Here is a 21024-nt window from a genome sequence, read left to right as displayed (position 1 = left end):
CAATACACACACAACGGTACACAACTCCCAGGAGCTAGGGGTCCTACTCTGAGTCCGGGTCCCTGCCGGCTAGCTCCGGTCTCTCTCTCGTGTCGGATCGGGGACTCTGCCGACTCCACCGACCGGAGAGAGAGCACCTCTATCGGCTACCACCGGCTTCTCCCCAGACTCACCACTCGATCCCTCTCTACCCCTGGTTCCCTCTTCACCCTTCGTACTCTACCCGTCCCCATAGTGACCCCACACACACTGAGCTACGGAGCTACTTGTTTCAGAAGCGACCCGGCTATCGCTAATGACGGTTCAACGAAGTGGCTTCTTGTCGTGTGGAAATGTACAGCAGCCAAACACTCTAAGCGCGTGATGTTCATTCTAAATGTGGAGGGGGAATAACTGAGGACCCGGAGGAGAATTCACGTGATCATCGGGGAGAGAGAGAGACACCGCAAACTCCAAATAAACAGCAGGCGTCAGGGTCGGGTTCGAACCCACGACCTCCTGTATACCAGGCGAGGTAGTTAACATCTCACCACCGTGGCGCACCTGTTGCCAGAGCGTTGGACGAAAAGTGTTGGTGGATCCCGTTGAGATTTGTGAAGCTCGCAAAATCCACCTTGGGCTGCTAACACCACGCGTTCGAGGTGGCAGTACGGCGGGTGAGTTTGTGAACCCCTCACTGTGCCCACCTTTAAATGTCACCGTTCTCGTGTGCGAGGTTTTGGTGTTCTCCGGGCTCTCTCCCACATGGAGCCAGACTCTCATTTATAGACTTGGCTAAACACCTCCACCCCCCACCAACCCCCCCACCAACCCCCCAGCGCAGCAGAATCCAGCTGAAGAAGAAACTTGAGGCTCAGGGAGGCTTTACTGGATAACGACATCCGCACATTCGATTATCACGGTTGGCTACGTACGGTGCGAAAGAAGTTCAACATATGTTATTATTATACACCTGATATGGACCTAATTTCCATGCAAGTCATTGCATGGGAGGAGGAGGAGCAGGGGGAGAAGTCGAGATGAGAAATGCATCGGGTCTGGGAGAATGGTTTGAGTTTGAAAAACTGAATTCAGGGTTTTATGCCACTCCCAACGCTTTGCTCTGTAACATCCCTCGCCCCCAACAGTCTCCGTGAAATTAACACGGGCAAGTGGGGGTGATACATTTCACGTTTCGTTTGTTTAGCACTGTGTGGACCAGGCTCGGGCGATCAAAATAACTAAAGCAGAGCCCTTTTGTTTTTCTAATTCGGTGAGAAACGAAAAAAAGCCCCGCTATCTTTCAAGAGCCGCAATGCCATGCGGTGATTACGAGACGGTGGGGCCCTGCCGACATTGCGACACGAAAGCAGTCATTCAAGAGCCGCACGCGGCTCCAGAGGCGCGGGTTGCAGACCCCTGGTGTGGACAGACCCTGCACCTCGTGGCTCCACTGCCACCGAAGATTCTAGATTTGAAGCTTTCGTGACTGCAAGGATTCATATTCTTAGGTTTTTTCGGTAAAGTCACGTAGGTAAAAAATAAAAATAAAAATTTATAAAGGTAAAATATAAAAAAAATTTAAAATTAAAATCACGACGTTTCGGAGGCAACACAAGCTTCCGCCTTCAGGTGGAACCGTCACAGCACGATAGCTGTATCAAGTAAATGAGAGATTACAAGAGATACCACTCCTCAACCATTATATATACGGAGTGGTATCTCTTGTAATCTCTCATTTACTTGATACAGCTGTCGTGTTGTGACGGTTCCACCTGAAGACGGAAGCTTGTGTTGCCTCCGAAACGTCGTGATTTTTTATTTTATTTTTATTTTTTATTTAACTTTTATTAATTTTTATTTTTTACCTACGTGACTTTACCGAAAAAACCTAAGAATATGCCACTGAAGAAGCAACAAGGTTGCCGGGACAGTCGACGCGGTAAGAGGCCAGGTCGCACCGCCACGTGGCCCATCGCCACGTGTATTAATACACAAAAACAAAGATCACCCGTATAGCCTCTTTCACGGACTGCTAGGGTAAATGCAGTTAGCGAGCACCTATGAAGGTCGGCACTGCACACGAGGGTGGGTGAGAGGGGGGGGGGTATTAATACACACACACACGTAATAAATAACACTTTGCAGAATGCACGCACACGCGCGCGAGCGTGCACCACACGCACACATGTGCTCAAGTGGTCATTAAATAGCATTGCCTTTCTATTTGAAGCACAGGCTCATTAAGTAGGTGCGAGGTTAAAACTTGTGGTGAGATTACTGACAGTGCGGTGCGGTGGAACGGGAGCACGTTTTAGACAAAAAGCAGTTCTAAAGAAAGTAGTTTTTTAACCTAGATTGTTGTTGTTGTTTGTAGATATATTGCAGCAGTTGATTGCGGCTTGCAGTGGTGATGATGATGATGTAATTATCTGAGCCTGCATCTTGTCCCCGAGTTGATCTCACGTCGTTCTGACCAGTGGCGGCTCCTGCAAAATCTCTCAGGGGGGGCAAATGTCTGGATGATTGATAAGGATAAGGTCCACCCATGCAATGGATAAATTAACAGCTTAAGCATGTAAAGGCAACTTCACTTCTTTAATATTAATGAAAAATAAAGTGACTCTTACAATACATCTTGTTTGTTTCTATACTCACTATTAAAACAAACCACTCAAGTTTCTTTTATTAAAGATTCCACTAGGTGGCAACAAATTATATTGTTGGATGAAACGTGCTTACGTATAATGACGTAAGCACGTATGATGACGTAAGCACGTTAGGGCGAGCCCTCCCGGAAGCCATAGAGAATGCATTGCAGCGCCCCCATTCGAAAAAAAACATCTTTGAATGTAAGTCTATGGGACCACTCGGGGCGATTCTCAGCTGGAGGGAAATCGCCCAAAAAGAGGCGGTACTCCACAGAACGTAGCATGACGCTGATTGGACTATATCCAGAGGCACAGTGACGGCTAGCGTGACTCTGTGGTTGAATGACATTGGTGGTGCGTCGCCCAATCGCCCTAATGAAGAAACCGCCCCTGGTTCTGACTGCCTCTGGTTGCGGTGTGAATCAGAGGTGGGACAAAGTCATTGTTATGCAAGTCCAAGTCGAGTCGCAAGTCATCAAATTCATGACTCGAGTCTGACTCGAGTCCAAGTCACATGACTCGAGTCCACATCTCATAGGTGGGACAAAGTCATTGTTATGCAAGTCCAAGTCGAGTCGCAAGTCATCAAATTCATGACTCGAGTCTGACTCGAGTCCAAGTCACATGACTCGAGTCCACACCTCTGGTGTGAATCGAGGGCTGGTGACACGAACAGTCGTTGCAGAATGACTCCACGTGATTTCCGTTTTTGCTACCAAAATATTTGAGCAAGAAAATGCCTAGAAATGTAAAATCTAATTTGCAATAGTGTCAAGTGTTGTCAAGGTGTGTCAAATGTTATGTTTAGTTTGCTGTCCTTCCCCTGCACCTCCGATTAGCACGGTTGATTACGTACGGTGCGAAATAAGTTTAACATACGTACAAACATAAACTTACACAGAGACCAATAGACTCACACAGAGACCCATAGACTCACACAGAGACCCATAGACTAACACAAGAAACCCATAGACTCACACAGAGACCCATAGACTCACACAGAGACCCACAGACTCACACAGAGACCCACAGACTCACACAGAGACCCACAGACTCACACAGAGACCCACAGACTCACACAGAGACCCATAAACTCACACAGAGACCCACCGTTTGTTGTCCTTCCCCCCACACCTCCGATTGGCACGATTGGCCACGTACGGTGCGAAAGAGATTCGCCGTACATTACAATACGTGTCGCGCACGTTGATGTGAGAGGGGGGCCGCTGTGGGTTGTTCCCACCTCCCCCTGTTCATTCTCCGTGAAAATTCAATTCAATTACATTCCCGTCTGGTGGCCTGCTAAGCAATCGCGGATAATAGGATGATGAATATTCCATTCCTTCTATCCGTTGGGGGGAGGGGGGATAATTAATAAACCTGGCGGATATTGCGACGCATTGAGCACTTCTGGGGGGGTCAGTTGTGGGTCACTGCCACGCGCGTGCATGAACGCGGATAAAGGTGCGAATGTTCTCGGCGGCAATTAAATTGTTTTCGTCAACATCACGAGCATCATCACCCTCATCCGTTGCCAGCCCTTCACGGTCCTACACGCTGTAACGATCCATGGATACGAGCTCTTGCACACGAGCCGATTTCATCACTCAGTCTCGGCGGTTGGACAGCCCCTCTCCGGGTGCGTTCTGTCCTTGGGCTGCGACTCCGTTGTTCGTCTCGACCGCCCCGGCCACCATCACCACCACCATCGTCATCACCACCACCACAATCATCATCATCACCATCATCCCTTTTCGTGTTGCGTCCTGCCCAACGCCCCATTCCAATTCATCCAGCTCAGCTAGCTCCTGCCACGCGAGCTGATATCGTTCACCTGAGATTATTTGAATTAGTTTTTTTTCTCATGGGGGCCATGATGCCAGACAGAGACATTTTAATTCTGGGGTGGGTGGGGGCGGGGGTGGAGGTCAATGCTCCTTGAGCAGTGGTGGAAGGGGGAGGGGCAGCAGATGGGGGGGAGTGGGGCTCGTAAACACGACCCCGCTCCGTGACCTCACGGGGACAGCAGCGCGACACGTGACACGCGGCACGTGCACGTGAGGAGCTGGTCAATTAGCGAGGGACCAGCACATTCCTCACTCGCCTGCTCAACCTCCACCCCAGCCCCCTCCAACATGGCCCGCAGAGCCAAGCAGGTCAGTCGGTGCCCCCTTACGGGAGATCAAATGCCACCGGTGTCCACCATAGGGAGTGTCCATCGTGGACAGAAAGGTCAGCGCGGCTACTATCTGCTTCGTTCGATTATCTTCACATTCATGTTTCAGACTCCGCGATGTTTCATGTCACATTCGGGTTGTTTTGTTTGTTTCGCCCCGTTCTCATGGTCTTCATGACAAAAAAAACGACCATGCTGGGCCTGCCTGCTATCACGTTTATATCTGTGATCCAGAGAGACAATACTTCAAGGCGATCATTGTTCGGGTTTGCCACTCGCGATGGTACCGATTAAAGCCGTATTTGAGGGTCTCTTCTTGCCATGCAAGAAGAGAAAATTTGAAAAAAATGGCGGGTTTTTTCTCACTGTGGTTTTCACACTTGATGATGATTGCCTGTGTTGCAATCGAAACGTCGTGAGAATTTTATTGTTTTATATTTTTATTATGTCATTGTTTCCCTTCTACGTGGCTTTGCCGAAAGAACCAAGAATATGAATCCCTGCAGTCATGAAAGCTTTAAATCAAAGGAAAGCCGTTTTATAGAAATCCGTGTTCAATGTAGTAGTGTAGTGCATAGTGTAGTGTATAGCGTGGCGTATAGTGCAGTAAATGTGTACCTGTATGTATACTGAACTTATTTCACACCGTACGTAGCCAACGGTGCCAATCGGAGGTTCGGGGCGGGAAGAGACCGAAGATACAGAGAGACGAGAGATAAGTACAAAATCAACACGCACATGTTACGATTTTTGTGTTCTTTTTCTTCTTTTATTATTCGTCGCGGAGGAATCTTAATCGCCGTTTTGCTCCAACTCGAGTCGCCGCAAGCAACGGCACGGCTAAAAACGCGCATCCCGGGACAACCCCGCAAAGTTGAGCAGAGCAGAGTGCCGCTTTCCGGGATCGACTCCGGGAGACGCGGGGGGTGGGTGGGCATCGCCACGGATCAGCGACCTCCCGAGTCGCTTTGCCGAGGCCTCCCCCGCGTGCAGGCGCTCACCTTAAGCCCCCCCAACCGTACAGGGAGTTTGCCGTGCGTGCCTGTTGGAATGCATTTCTATGGAATGTCATCTCTCGCGGGGGTTTCGAGGTATCTAATGAATTGGGTGACAAAGTAAAATGAACGAGGTTTTGGGTTTTTGTTTAGTTTTTTGTTGTTGTTTTTTTGCGGACATTGGGGCGGCCGCACTGAATAAACTTCGGCTCGCTGCGCCTGAGAACCTGGCGAAGTCACGGCTGGGCGACTCAGACCGGAACTCGGTTCCAGGATCTCAGCGGTACCGACAGGGGTAGTCTCCGACACGGCCATTACGAAACTAACCACCACGACCGCGACATCCCACCCAGCGGCCAACTTCAAAGCCCCCTCCGCCACTCCGATGAATAATAAGACATCCGCAATTGGAGCACCATCACTCATTCGCACGGCGGCAACCAAAGTGTGAGAAACCCGAGACCCGAAAGAGGCCTCGGGGGTCGGCCACGCAGACTCGGGGTTCACGAAGACCCTTGCGGTTACCGACGGACTTACAGGAGCAGCGGTCGTATCGTTCACCGCCGCCGAGCCGAATGACACGGGTTTGACTCCCGCTCCTGCCACAACAACAACAACCAACGTCAGACTGTCCGCCCACTCGCGAGCTCACCTACTGCGTACATCACCGAGCTAGCAACGTCAATTCCACGTTCCCATGGCGGGAGCGATCGTACATGCACACCCGCAGATAATCTTGACTTTTCCTACAAAAGTGGTCCGCGATGTTACGGCGTCAGGATAGACGTTAGGCTGCGTTGACCCCCGCCCCCCCCCCCCCCGATCGGGAATTGAACGAGCAACCTTTCCGCCGATGAGCAGCGTCGCGCGATGCTCTATATAAAGGGCCCGTCTTGGTCTCGCATATGGCTTTGTATAGCAAACTCATCAACGTGCATGTCTCGTGGCCAAAGCACACGGCCTTTGGGGAGTGGGGGGGGGAGGTGGGTGCAGGGCAGCTGAATCGATGCCTCTCGATGCCCTCCGCTGAGCTTAACCGAGGGTCAGAGCGGTACACAAATGAGGTCCGAAATAGAGCGTGTGGGCATCACTCCAATCAAGAGCACAGCGTTCTGCGGTGCTAATGGCGTGCCTCGGTATAGCACGTTCACAAAGCGAAGAGCATCCGTGCAGGGCTGGATCTAGGGGTGGAGGAAGGGGGGGAGGATAGGGAGGGAGGGAGGGAGGGGGGCATTTGTCCAGGGCCCAAAATTCCAGTGGAGCCCACGATTCTTCTTCTAGTTTGATTTAAGAAAAGCGGGACTGTTCCATTCCTACCATCGATTTAACGTGGCCGATATATTAATAATAACACTCCCTCTGCTGGTCCTGATTCATTGCTGCAAGGGGAAGGAGGGGAGGGCAGGGAGGAGAGGGAGGACACGAAGATTGTACAAAGCTGGGCCCTGCACCCAGCTTTAAGGGGTGGAGGGGGGGTACATTTACTGATTGTTGAGCTATCATTTGTGGCCAGGTCGCTTTTGAAAAATAATGTAATACCTCAGTGGGCCTTGTCTTGCTAGGATGGTTTAGTTTCATTTGTGAGTGTTTGGGTGATTTGTTTACCTTTCTTGTACTTTGCACGCATATCGTGCTGTCGTCGGACTGTTTGTTGTCGTAACGTTCTTACCCGCCCCGACTGGACATCTGTGAGAAATAGCTTCACATCTCATCGGATCCCTCATGCGGTTTAAATACACATTCTGATTCTGACAAATCGCCGTCTTGAGAAACCATCGACTTCGTTTCGCGGTTACAAAGTCGTAGGTTCAACACGCCGTGGGCTGGACACGTGCTTGGGTCAGATATGTGAACGTCAAAAAGGAAATTACGCCCTGGACTTGATAAATATGTAACTCGCGGACTGTATTGACCACGGGCGGGGGGGGGGATGTTTTTGCGGAAATTTATAAGTAAGCGAATGTACACGGGGTTATGGGTGTGGGGGTGATACGTTAACTGTGTGTGTGACAAGGTCGAATTCGTGAACACCGCTAGGAAATGACCGTCACATAACTGCACCGAGTGTGGGCTCAGGCTCATCGGTCAGGAGTTCGGACACAACGTGGCGGTCGCGTACGCGACGCTGTGCGGCGTGGCTGAATAATGGTGACTGCGAACCCGGCATGGCATCGATTCAACATTGTTGTCTTTTTTAATCGAGGTGGACGAGTGACGCTCGCCTGCGACGCGGTCACAGGGAGGCAAGGGGTTGGTGGATCATGCAGGGATGGAGTCAGATTGGGTGTACGGGGCGCAGACGCTCGCCTGCTGGCGCAGCCAGGGTTGGAGGCGTCAGTGGCGGGCAGCAAGATATCCAGTGTGTTTGAGTGTTGAGTCCTCACATGCGTGGGCGGGTTTTCTCTGGGCACTCCGGTTTACTGGCACAAGAAGCAATAAATATATATATGTGTGTGTGTATATACTCATAATGCAAAAAGCCAAGGAGGTCAAAGCAGGAAACTTGTGAAAATAAGTCCTGAGACTCATTGAGGCTTTGCTGGGTAAATTATAGTTATAGTGATAATAATTCTAAAGCAATTCATGGAGGCCTTGCATACAAAACAATGTGTTGGCTTCTCCACAATTGCATAGCCTTCCGCTTTAAAAACCCCAAGAACACAATCGTCGCGACCGTCAGCGCAGCTCTTCTGCACGGGAGTGGGGGACCCATTCCTGACCGCGGGTCAGAAAGGAAAGAAAAAAAGAGGAAGGGGGAGAGAGGGGACTTTCAAAACGCCTCCCGTGGGCCAAAACCACCACCACGCATTCAGACGTTACGTCCCCCTGGGCGCTATCCGATGACCCCGCGGGAAATAACAAACGCGCGCATCGAGAACGGGCACAAAGACGCCACCTCGCCGTGGCAGAGGTTGACCGAGCGCGCGAAATGTACAAACGCGGCGGTCGGTATTGCCAGGCAGAAAAAATGTTCTGCACCTCGAGTACGACGATTTGCCGCGGCCAAGGACGCTTACGGGCCGAGTGAAACGAAGTAGCGGGTCACGTCCGGCCCGCGGGCTGGAAGTCCCCCATCCCCCATCCCTGCATTGAATGCTGCAAAGAGTTAGAATAGCAGAGCAGGCGCGGACGATGAATCGACATCGCCCCGTAAACCTCGGCTCCCTTAGCTAGCAACGCGTGCGTCGAAGTCGCGTGCGCCGCGCGCCCGTAACACAATCCACGTGTTTCTGTTCCGAGTGTCGGTGTGCATAAACGGGGCTCGGGGGGGGGGAGGTCGTTCCCCTACAGCCACTAGAGGCCGCTACATTAGCCGGCACGTAAAAAAAATAATCTAATCCTGAATTGTGTAAAATTCATTCCATCGCTGGTGTGTGTGTGTGTGCGGGGAGTAAACTGTTATACCGCCCGTAAAATAGCGTCCTACTCAAGCTTGTGATTTCAGATCATTCTCCCCGGGGTCACATTCCAACGTTTGACAAAAGGATTCCTTTCTCCCTGGCGTCTGTCTCGCAAATAATGCCACGTGCATCTAAACTATTATTTATTTTTCCTCCAAACTTTCCTGCAACGCGACGCACGCTAGAGCCGGATTTCACAATCCGCTACCCTAGCGTTGCACTGGGCAAACTTTTGTCGATCGTTCGCACAAAGAGGTGGGGGGGGGAGGGGTCCGTTCACGATCATTATGGTAATCGTAAAATCGGACTGCAAAACGGATCCCAATGATTCAGGTCAAAATCAGAAGGGGCGGAGTGGGGGAGGGGAGTAGAGGAGCAGGGGCTGGCAGACCGGATGGGTGGTTGGGGCCCGCTTTAAAAGTGCGCATTCGTCTTTAAGGATTATTAAACAGCCGCGTACAAGCAGACATTAAGTGTTGCCATCCCCCATCTCGCACACGTACAACTCAACTGTTCTGCTGCAAACACAGGGGGGAGCTTAACCCACCATCACGCGAACTGCGGCCATCCTCGCAGCAAGCATCGGCTTTTGCCTGCTGGTCATCAAACAGAGACGGGGCAAATGCGTCGCGCGATTTCGGATGCGCTGCTTCTGCGGCCGTCTGGAACGCTCTTCCTTCCAATATTAGGAAGCCACTGGAGTTACGCACTTTTAAATAATCTTTAAAACTGCTTTTTGCGTTTAGTTTGTTGTCCTTCCCCTGCACCTCGGATTAGCACGGTTGGCTACGTACAGTGCAAAAAAAGTTCAACATACACACAGCACTACCAGCACCACCAGCATCACCACCACCGGGAAAGTGCCATCTCTCGGTTAGGATCTCCCAATCTGTTCATGGATACATCGACGCGCGTTTGGGAGACATTTTTGTCGCTCGCACTCGCTCCGTTCGTGCACCAAGAGAGAGAGAGGCGTTCCCACGACTGGGTCATCAGACGCCGGGGGAAGTCTCCCGCAGGACGGTTAAATTGATCGGACGCTTGCTCCGTTGGCCGGTTAACACACACACACCACCACCACCACCACCCCTGAGTCCGTGGGTTCGTAATTATAGCTTCTAAACACGTATTGCTGGATTCGCAGTGCTTCCTCTTGAGTCTGATTCTTTCGTTTTTCTTCGTGGTTTTGCTTGAGCCAAGACCGATTGCTCGCTCCGGGAGGCGGCCTCCTCCTTGCCAGGGCTGCACCGCGCTTTGCTCAAAACGCAATCGACAACCACGCCGTTCAGGAACAAAAAAAACAATCCAACTTCGCGGAAATTCACCAATTGGCGTCGGACGCCACCATCGGTGACAAGCGAACTGGCCTCGGGTGACGTTGAGCGGTGCCCCCCCCCCACCCCATCCACCAGGGGCGACGTGGCAGCGAGCGACTCTCGTTTGGCCGTCTGAGCCGACGCTCCTGAAATTTGAACACGTCACGAAATAGCGAAAACATTCAATGCCCGCAAAAAAGGGGGGTGGGGGGGTGGGGACCCCACGCCTGTGCATTCGAAGGCCTCCCCGCCGGCCGCAAAAAGACGTCCCTTAAATAAAATTGCCCTTTGACCTCCATGGCAATCCGACGGGAAGGTCGGTGCGCGTGGGACGCGAGGTCGAACGGACGAACAAACGAAAGCATTAAAACGTGGAGCCATCGATCGATCTGCAATGGAGCCACTTCCTCCGAACGTCCATGGCAAGACATTCACTCTCGGTGCCTCACGAGGCCAATCGGTTCATCCGTCCCCTCTACGATTGCCAGGGGGTGGCAGCCAGCGCGATCAGGTGGTGCGCAGGGCCTCGGCAGCGCGCGTGCACGTGCACACGCGCCGCATGCGGGATGCCGCAGTTTATTGTCGGCGCACGAGTACCTATGCATGCGCACAGTTTTGGTTACGTTGGATTTTCACGTGCAGGCGACGATAAGGAAGAGGAGGAGATGGAATTAGGATGAGCAGGAGGAGCGAGCGCTCAGCTCAAAGTCGTCCTGTGGAAGGGGGCGGCGGCGGCGGCGGCGCGTTTGGCGTAGTGGCCGGGTCGGGATCCACCCGACTCGCTCACCCGCCATCCCGCCCCGCGCCGTCGCGCGCCGTCGCACGGCACAAGCGTCGTTGTCGGCCCCCCCCCTCCCCCCCCCCCCCCGTCGTAGCGAGCGGCCCCTCCCGGCCGCCCCTCCCACCCCTGCCCCCCCCCCCCCCGGTCCCCCCATCACGTGGGCAGGCGCGGCTCGAGCTGCAGCGAGAGCTCGTAGAGGCTGTCGTCGTCCAGAAGCATCGAGCGCTCCAGCAGGTACTGCAGCGTCTGCGGCACACGAGCGCACGCACGGGCAGGCGCGCTCAGTCACGCGGGCACACGCACGGGCAGGCGCGCTCAGTCACGCGAGCGCACGCACGGGCAGGCGCGCTCAGTCACGCGGGCACACGCACGGGCAGGCGCGCTCAGTCACGCGAGCGCACGCACGGGCAGGCGCGCTCAGTCACGCGAGCGCACGCACGGGCAGGCGCGCTCAGTCACGCGGGCACACGCACGGGCAGGCGCGCTCAGTCACGCGAGCGCACGCACGGGCAGGCGCGCTCAGTCACGCGAGCGCACGCACGGGCAGGCGCGCTCAGTCACGCGGGCACACGCACGGGCAGGCGCGCTCAGTCACGCGGGCACACGCACGGGCAGGCGCGCTCAGTCACGCGAGCGCACGCACGGGCAGGCGCGCTCAGTCACGCGAGCGCACGCACGGGCAGGCGCGCTCAGTCACGCGGGCACACGCACGGGCAGGCGCGCTCAGTCACGCGGGCACACGCACGGGCAGGCGCGCTCAGTCACGCGAGCGCACGCACGGGCAGGCGCGCTCAGTCACGCGGGCGCACGCACGGGCAGGCGCGCTCAGTCACGCGGGCGCACGCACGGGCAGGCGCGCTCAGTCACGCGAGCGCACGCACGGGCAGGCGCGCTCAGTCACGCGGGCGCACGCACGGGCAGGCGCGCTCAGTCACGCGGGCGCACGCACGGGCAGGCGCGCTCAGTCACGCGGGCACACGCACGGGCAGGCGCGCTCAGTCACGCGAGCGCACGCACGGGCAGGCGCGCTCAGTCACGCGGGCGCACGCACGGGCAGGCGCGCTCAGTCACGCGGGCACACGCACGGGCAGGCGCGCTCAGTCACGCGGGCGCACGCACGGGCAGGCGCGCTCAGTCACGCGGGCGCACGCACGGGCAGGCGCGCTCAGTCACGCGGGCGCACGCACGGGCAGGCGCGCTCAGTCACGCGGGCGCACGCACGGGCAGGCGCGCTCAGTCACGCGGGCACACGCACGGGCAGGCGCGCTCAGTCACGCGGGCACACGCGCGGGCAGGCGCGCTCAGTCACGCGGGCACACGCACGGGCAGGTGCCAGGGCTCCGTGAAGCGGAGCCACCGGGCGTTGGTGCGGGGGCAGACAGACGCAGGCGGCGTACCCTGGGGTCCGGCTCAAGCTTGTACGGCGTCTGCTGGAACTGTCGCACCTCGCGCAGAATGTGGGTGATCTGCGGAAACGCACGACGCCCAGCGCAACGTTGATTCCAGCATGACCGTCTCTTCTTCGCCGGGCGGCTCAAGGCGTCAAGAGCCGCTGAGCCGCCCAGCGCGACGCTCGAAGCATCGGGCTTCGAGCGGTGGGCTCTCGAGAACGGTCAACGGAGCGACGTGGCAGCACGTGCCTCTCCGTTGGCGGTGACCCGCCCTTACGGGACATTAGTGAAAGAGAGCTTTACAGCTCATCGGATTCCTCCAGTACAAGTAAATATTCCGATTCTACATTTTCCGCATGCTCAAGGCAGGCGCCGTGTGCTTCACAACGACGGCAGGGGAATGATGGGCCAGGATGACACCCTGATTAATTAGGGCCCAACGGCGTGTTTTAAGTGAATGCTTCCCCTTTCGGCGAGAATGTCGGTGAAAACGAGCCAACGTCTCATTCACCACCACCAAAAACGCCAGGCAACACGTCTAGGCCATTTAAGTCACGTGACTATGGGAGAACAATCAGACAGAGCCTGTGACATCGCTGGAATGGCCCCTGCTTATGTCAAGCGTGCAACGATTGCGTTGCTTGTGGGAAGGTGAAGGAGTGGGTGGGGGGGGGAGAGTGGGGAGGGGAGTGGGTGCAGGGGGGAAGAGGGGCGATGGGCGGTGGTGGCCGTTGCCGATTGGCGAGCACCATGCGCATCTTGGAGAAATTGACGAGGCAGTCGTCGGTGAGGTTTGGCGTCGCCTCCTCGATGAAGGCGAGGTCGGTGAGGTACATCCCCAGGTAGGGCACGCACGGCGGGTCGCAGCTGCACCGTGGGCACACCGACACGCGCAAACGGTGAAGCGGCGACGGCCGACAAGCTGTGCGCCCCCCCCCCCCCCCCCCCCGGAGGCGGGCACAGTTCACCGGTTTCCGGGACGCCGCTCAGTTAGACACAAGGTCACAAGGTCACAAGGTCACACGGTTCACGCGGCGAATGGTAGCGCCCCTAGTGTCCGAAGGGGGTCACGTAGCGCCAGCGAGTGCACCGAGAACGCGTCGACAGAAGCGATACCGATGCGTTGTATCGCGAGCTCGGTGGTGTGGCTGTCGAGTGCGCAGGCAGTGCAACTGCACCGGGGCCTGCGAGCCGGAGGGGCCCAGGTCCAGGGCTACGACGACTTGGGGGCGACAGCTAGGGATGGGGGCCCGTTTGATCCCTTGCACCTGGGCCCACACCAACCACGCAACGCTGCCGCGCGAGACAGAAAATCGACGTCGGATCGGCGAATCGACGCGTCATTCCACCCAGAAGCGACGGCCCCACGGTACCTCTTCAGCATCTCCCGCAGGTTTTTGAATCGCCCTTCGGATGACAGCGCCTTCTGCATCTTCTCGAACAGGGTTTTAGTCTGTGCAGAGAGAGAAAGGACATGCGGACCCTGATAAGATCAGTGAACGGCGCTTAAACAGAGGGTGCGACAATCACCACCACGGCCGCCACCAACGGATTGTCACAATTCACGGTCGCGATTTTATTCCAAAGAGGTGAATGGAGGAGCCGCTAGTGGGCTGCAGGGGTCATGTGAACCCGTTACGCGCAACGCACAGATACAAAATAAACATGACTTCTCGCACGCGAGAGAGAGGGTGGAGGATTGGGAGAGGGGGGAGGAGAGAGGAGCAGATTCATCAGAGGAGGAGGTGGGAGGAGGAACGAAACAGGTGGACTTCTCCACAAATCTGGCTGTCGCCTGATGAAGCTAGTTGTAATTACTGGTAAAACGTCGTACTCAGATTGTAAATGTGGCTTGGCTCTCTGCTGTACGAGTGACGAATTGGCCACATTCTGTTCACGTGACAGCCTCTTACTAGATGGCTGTGTTGGGTTGCGGCGGGTTTCAATGACACATTTATACATTATGAGACCTCCTTTGCCAGTAGCAAGCAGAGGTGGGACAAAGTCATTGTTATGCAAGTCCAAGTCGAGTCGCAAGTCATCAAATTCATGACTCGAGTCTGACTCGAGTCCAAGTCACATGACTCGAGTCCACATCTCATAGGTGGGACAAAGTCATTGTTATGCAAGTCCAAGTCGAGTCGCAAGTCATCAAATTCATGACTCGAGTCTGACTCGAGTCCAAGTCACATGACTCGAGTCCACACCTCTGGTAGCAAGATATATAAATGCTTACCCCGAGCTCTCAATACTCTGACAGTGCGCTGTTTTTGAGTTGTGCGCCTTTTGGCGTCATCTTGTCCAACACCATGTGAGACTAGGCTCTAAGAAAAGCCGTCTCGGGTGTGGACCAATCAATTCCAAGGACAGTGCATATCATTATCAGAGTTGTCTCTTTTTGTTTGCATTTTGACTGTGTTGTGGTTATTGCAAAAATAATCCCTTGTATAAAGGTGTCAGTTTTGGTGCCAGATCAAAGGGTAAAAACCCATTACTACATTTATACATATTTACACGATCTAACCCCACGCAAAAAAAAAACCCCTCTATCACGGAGGAGGACCTGCTTGGAGACTTTGAGCCAGGTCTTTTTGAGGCGGAACACGGCGGTGCGGTTCAGCGCCGAGTGGATCTCCAGCACGCCGTTGTAGTTGTTGAGGCAGCGGCAGACGTCCGCGACGGCGACCCACTTCTCGATGGCGGCGGCGCGCGACGCCACCTCCGCCCGGCGCACGACCTCCGACGCCACCAGGTTGCTCATCTGAGCGGCGGGAGGATCGGGCGGACGGGGTGAGGGCAAGGGGTGGTGGGGGGGTGGGGTGGGTGGGCGACGGCTCATGCACTGCCACGCTCGGCGCGTCCGTCAAGAACACCGTGGCCCTCTTGACACGCTCGCTCACTTCGAGAAACGAAATTAACGACTCTTCTTTACCCATGCCGCACCTTCGCTGGCGCTGTTACGCGGTCATTAGCGCCGGTTCACCCGCTCCCTGGGTTGGTGCCATGGTGGCGAGATGTTTACTACCTCGCCTGGTATACAGGAGGTCGTGGGTTCGACCCTGACGATGCCTTTATATTTTGAGTTTTCATTGTCTCTCTCCCTGTGGTCGTGTGGATTTTTCTCTGGGTGCTCTGGGTTTTCCCTCCAGATGTTTTAATAAGCGTTTAGAGTATTTGGCTGAGATTAATTTCCACATGATAAGCCACGAATGATAAACTATCATTTGTGGCCAGGTCGCATCTGAAAAAGACCTATAAGCTCAGTGGACCTTGGATGATAAAAAAAAAAGTTAAGTTGCGTTTGGTAAAGTGACTGCCATCTAGTGGTGGATCTGCTGCAATCTTCTGCTGCTGCTGTTGCTGCTGCAGAGGAGCGAGCAGTGTTGTGCGTTGCTCGGCACCTACATCGCTCAACGTATGTGTGTGTGTGTTTAATTTTTTTCGCACCGTACGTAGCCAACCGTGCTAATCGGAGGTTCGTGGGTAGGAAAACAAACTCAACACAAAAAACAGTTCTAAACAAATGAGTTTTCAATCCAGATGATTTAAAAGTGCATAGCTCCAGTGGCTTCCTAATATCGGAAGGAAGAGCTTTCCAGACGGCCGCAGAAGCGCATCAGAAAGCACACGCGATGCTGCGACCATCTTCGTTCGACGGTTATCCAAAATCCGCAGCGACGTTCGTGGTTACTTCAATGTCTGTCGCGTATATATTCCGCGCAGCGACACTCGTGGTTACTTCGTCTCCGTAAAAAACCTCGCAGGCGAGGGCGGCTGTGAGCGACGGCGGTTTGGAGGAAAGAGCGCGGGCACGAGCGGCGGGCAGCGGTCGACGGAGGAGACGCCGCCCGCCCGCCCGCTCGCGCACCCGCTCGCTCACCCCCTCCCCGCTCGCCCTCCCGCTCGCCCCCCCGCTCGTCGCGACACGAACCTCGTTGAAGTGCTTGCTTGTCCTCATGATGTGCGGCGCTCGCTCGTGTTTGTCCAGCTTCATCCAGCCCTGGCCAAAGAACTCCCTGCAGGGAGCGCAGCCCGGCACAGCGATGGCACACGTGTACACGCACAAACATAGGCGCGCACAAACGCACGTGCGAGCGTGCGAGTGTGTACACATGCATATGTGCGTGTAAACATGCTTGTGCGCATGTTCGTACGCGAGCGTGCGCGTGCGTGCATACGTGCGTGTGCGTGCGTGCGTCTCACTCGTAGGGGATGCTGCGGAACACGAGGTGGTCGAGCAGGGTGAGCTGCTCCGCCAGCTCCATCGCAGTGAACGACTCGAACGCCTCGCCGCGCTGGCCCTCACACTGCCGCCACGCGCACGCAGCAAAGACAAAGATCCTAACGCATATAGCCTTCGACAGGCCTTTGGGGCAAGTGCCGTTTGCGAGCTGCACCTATGCAGGCCGGCATGGCACATGGGGGGGAGGTGGGGGCAGGGGGGGCAGCCAACACCACGTCCCATCCGCCTTTGTGTCCCGAGTGGCAATGTTAACACACCGCACCGGGTAATCATTTGAGGCTGAGTCGACCTAGGGGAGGCCCACGACCGGTTCCGATAACCGTCACTGACGGTTAGTGGGAATCAAACTCGGGTCGCCGGGTTCATAGTGCAGCGCACACAGACGTGAACAGAAATACGCAATTACGCAAAACACATGTTCCTGAAACACACGCAAAGTGTGCATGCAAGAATGCACACACTCACGTTCATACAGACAGACGCAAGCACGGACACAAATCACCAACGCAGACAGGCGCGCCCACATCACCCCAATAACTTATTTCGCAGGTCAGGGAGGGAGCGGCGAATCAGAGAGGATTTGATGAATTGCTCACCGTGAGCGCGAGTTGCTCCACTGTCATCGGGATGTCCTCCGACTCCTCTTGCGTCAGGGTTCTGGCATGGTCGTCACCATCACGTAACCCATTAGCATCATCGTCATCCTCGTTATATAACCAATCATAACCACCATCATCACAACCGCCATGATGTAAACTAGTTAACATGTCAGGAGGCATCATCATCATCATCATCATCGGTCATGGTCTATTCCCTGCTGGCTGAAGGCCTCCCCACGCCGTCCCCAATCCATCTGGCTCCTGCACACGAGCTAATGTCACCACCGCTCCACAGATGCTCACACAGGGTCTCTGGCTCCCGCACTCCATAAACCTGCAGTACATACAATTCTAACAATCTTAAAAAATATATATACAGGTGTGTCTCACTTAACGAGTGTTCTTTCTGCGAGAATTTCGCGAAAACGAGCAAATTCGAATTTAAACCAATTTGTTCGCACAACGAGCAAAATGTTCGCATAACGAGCGAAGACCGATCGATCGATTGAATGCAGTCTGTGGTGGGCTGCGTGCGCGCGTGGTTCGCCGTGTGAGGGAGGTGGGGGGAGGTAGCCTTGTGATGGCACTGTAATGGGCGGGCGGGTGGGTAGGGAGGGGTGGGAGTTTTCGCTTACCGAGCAATTTCCACGGAACGTATCTCGCTCGTTAAGCGAGACGCGCCTGTATCGCAAAAGACTGCGCCGTTGTGGGATGCACGCTTCTTATGATTGTTTTTATTCGTTTGATTTGTCATAATCGTAATTGCAAGCATTGCTTTAATAGGTTAAAAGCAACGTGACCACCACATTTTTACTATTGTTGTTGTTATCGTATATATGATTTCATAACAAGATAGCTTAATGTAATCATCACCATCATCGTTATCACCATCACCAATATCATCACCATTAATATTATCATCATCAATGTTGGTCATCATCAACATGATTATCATCATACTCATTCTTCATAACCATATACATCATCATATCCTCATGTAATCATCTTCATCATCGTCTCACCTCAGGATGTTGGCAGCTGCCTTGCGCTCCTGGCCGATGAGCTCTGTGTCGCGAGAAATCTCCTCCAGGAGCCGAACCACGGCCGACTTAAGATCCGAGTCTGACTCAAAGTCCTGAGCCACAGACAAAGACAACAACTTTTTCCACTACCACAAATCGAGCTGACCTAGCACGGGGCGTTTTCATGGTATGCGTCATTTTTTTTCCACTGCCACAAGTCGAGCTGAGCCAGGGCGGGACGCTCTCATGGTACGCGTCCGTTTTTTCACCGACTATTTGCCGAGCCGAGCTGGAACCAAGCCGTGATAGGCTGGCCTCACAGTATCATCTGAATCTAGCTGTGCGGCCAAGCAGGACTAGGGGCGGGGTTAACGAAGCGTTGGTTGCGTACAACGTTGGTGGCACGGCTCGGCTTCTACAGTGAAAAAAACAACCCGGCACCTCCTGAGCCGTGCCGTGCAGGTCCGGCACACAGCCGTGGCGCATTTGGACTCTACAAGTGGCAGAGTGGAATTATAGAAGCCAGTACCGTTTGTGAGCACCTAATGAAGTCAGCACGACACCCAACAATGGTGGTGTGACCAGCAATATGCCTGGCCACCTTTGCCTACACCCAGCGCTGACGTTCATGAGAATCCGCACCACGTACACATTTAAGGGTGGCCCAGGCCAGGTTCGGATATGCCGCCACTTATGTGAGTTGTCGTCGGGAATCAAACTCAGGCCACGGGTTCATGGTGCCACCGCTTGTCACTCATAATTTATAATTAGTGATTTATAATCATATCCTAGGATTATTTTAGTTTTAGTTTGTCTCCCATGTTTGTGATCTGGATTTGCTCTAACTTTCCAATCACATGCAGAACAAGGGGCACAATCTCCACCAAGGCCTTTCTCCGGGTTAACGCTTAAAATAAACGTTACTTGCTTGAATTAACCACCGACCGTCGGTCTAATTTGCCCGATGATCAGTCCGGTCGTTTGCACGAGTGAATCCGTGTGGCTGCTGCATCGATTCATTGATCGATCAGCTGATTTTATTGTCACTTGTTGACCCAAGTCACACCCTTGCAAGAGAGCCTCCTCGGTGGGCTCTTAGGCTCATTTTATCCTCGCACTGTCTGACGGCATAGCATGGCCCAGCTCACTTGCCGGCCGAATGGAGGAATGTGCAGACACACCCCGGTAAGCATGCCGTCGTTGAGCCAACGCTTGCACGTGGGTCGGCCCAACATTGGCCCAACATTGGCCCAACGTTGCCCCAACGTTGCCCCAACGTTGGCCCAACATTCCATGTTCACTGGGACGAAACCTGCGAGTGCTTGGACACCCAGTGGCGCAGGACGTTGAGGACGCGGTTGGTGACCGCACGCCGGATGATGAACTCTTTGTCGAGCATGCGGTGCTCGGCGATGGAGAAACCTGGGTGTGGGGGGGGGGGGTGGTGGGTTGGGGGGTGGGGAGAGTGTGGGGTGGGGGGCAAGGTGGGCGGGATGGATGTAACCGATCTAACGAAGGCAACCACACCGATTGACTACACAGTAGTTTGGCGATGCCGCTTGCATTGGTAGGGTTGCACAGGCTCCAAACTCAACACGTCTGTCCATTCCATGGGTTTAAAAGGATATATTTATAATGGGCAATGTTTCAAGCCATGGTCCTTCTTCATAAGCTGTACACATGTGGATGTGTGTACGTGTGTGTACGTATGTGTACGTACACATACCTGTATGTACATGTATGTATGTATGTATGCAAGTGCCGTAGCCGGCAGAACAGGTCGTGCATCTGTCAGTCATCTTAGTCAAATCGTAACACCAGGGCCTGTCCCGTGACATCCTTTCAACGAGCATTCAACGCGTTCATGCGCACTTAGCCTGGCACAAAGTGCACATAGCGTGGCACAAAGTGCACATAATTGCTGTGCCGAGACTCCACCAACGCTTAGTGGTGAATGGCGGGCTGGTGTTGTTGCCATACGTGTGTGTGCGCATGTGTGTGTGTGTATGAGCGTAACTCGCGTACCAGCCAGGGAGAGCCGTCGGATCTTCTCCTGCGTCTCGCCCCCGACCTCGGCCGTCGACCCCACGTGGAAGAGGGGGAACTCTGCAAAGGGCAACAGGAAGCGTGCTTACAATGGGCACCCAATAACCACGTCCACACGCACCCATATCCACATTCGTGCCCAAATGTATATACGCACACACAGTCAACATTCAAATGTGAGGGGTAATTGGGGGGCAGCGAATGGGCTGGGCCTAACCTGGTTTCACCCAGGTTCGGTCTTGTCCTGGTTAAACCAGCTTAGGTCTTGCCCATGTTAAACCAGGTTTGGCCCTGTCCTGGCTAAACCAGGTCAGGCCCTGCCTAGGTTAAACGAGGTTAGGCCCTACCCAGGTTAAACCAGGTCAGGCCCTGCCCAGGTTAAACTAGGTTAGGCTCTGCTCAGGTGAAACCAGGTTAGGCCCTG

General features: G+C 54.4%; 1 protein-coding gene across 2 annotated transcripts in view; it reads right to left on the bottom strand.

Moving 5' to 3' along the window:
• Window positions 1–11452: 11452 nt before the first annotated feature.
• Window positions 11453–21024, bottom strand: part of LOC144930996 (ras-specific guanine nucleotide-releasing factor 2-like) — a 35133-nt gene continuing 25561 nt past the window's right edge. For both annotated transcript variants that reach the window (XM_078854845.1, XM_078854846.1), the window contains exons 17-27: window positions 20580–20660; window positions 19867–19976; window positions 18555–18667; window positions 17530–17590; window positions 16894–16997; window positions 16622–16706; window positions 15254–15451; window positions 14064–14143; window positions 13440–13557; window positions 12697–12765; window positions 11453–11545 (exon numbers count right to left, since the gene is read on the bottom strand). In XM_078854845.1, coding sequence (XP_078710971.1) covers window positions 11453–11545; window positions 12697–12765; window positions 13440–13557; window positions 14064–14143; window positions 15254–15451; window positions 16622–16706; window positions 16894–16997; window positions 17530–17590; window positions 18555–18667; window positions 19867–19976; window positions 20580–20660 — 1112 coding nt within the window. The remainder of the gene's footprint in view (window positions 11546–12696; window positions 12766–13439; window positions 13558–14063; window positions 14144–15253; window positions 15452–16621; window positions 16707–16893; window positions 16998–17529; window positions 17591–18554; window positions 18668–19866; window positions 19977–20579; window positions 20661–21024) is intronic.

Source organism: Lampetra fluviatilis, chromosome 3 (assembly GCF_964198595.1).
Source record: "Lampetra fluviatilis chromosome 3, kcLamFluv1.1, whole genome shotgun sequence".
Taxonomy (NCBI): domain Eukaryota; kingdom Metazoa; phylum Chordata; class Hyperoartia; order Petromyzontiformes; family Petromyzontidae; genus Lampetra; species Lampetra fluviatilis.
Note: the sequence above shows the minus strand (reverse complement) of the source record. Positions and strands in the feature narration are given on the sequence as shown.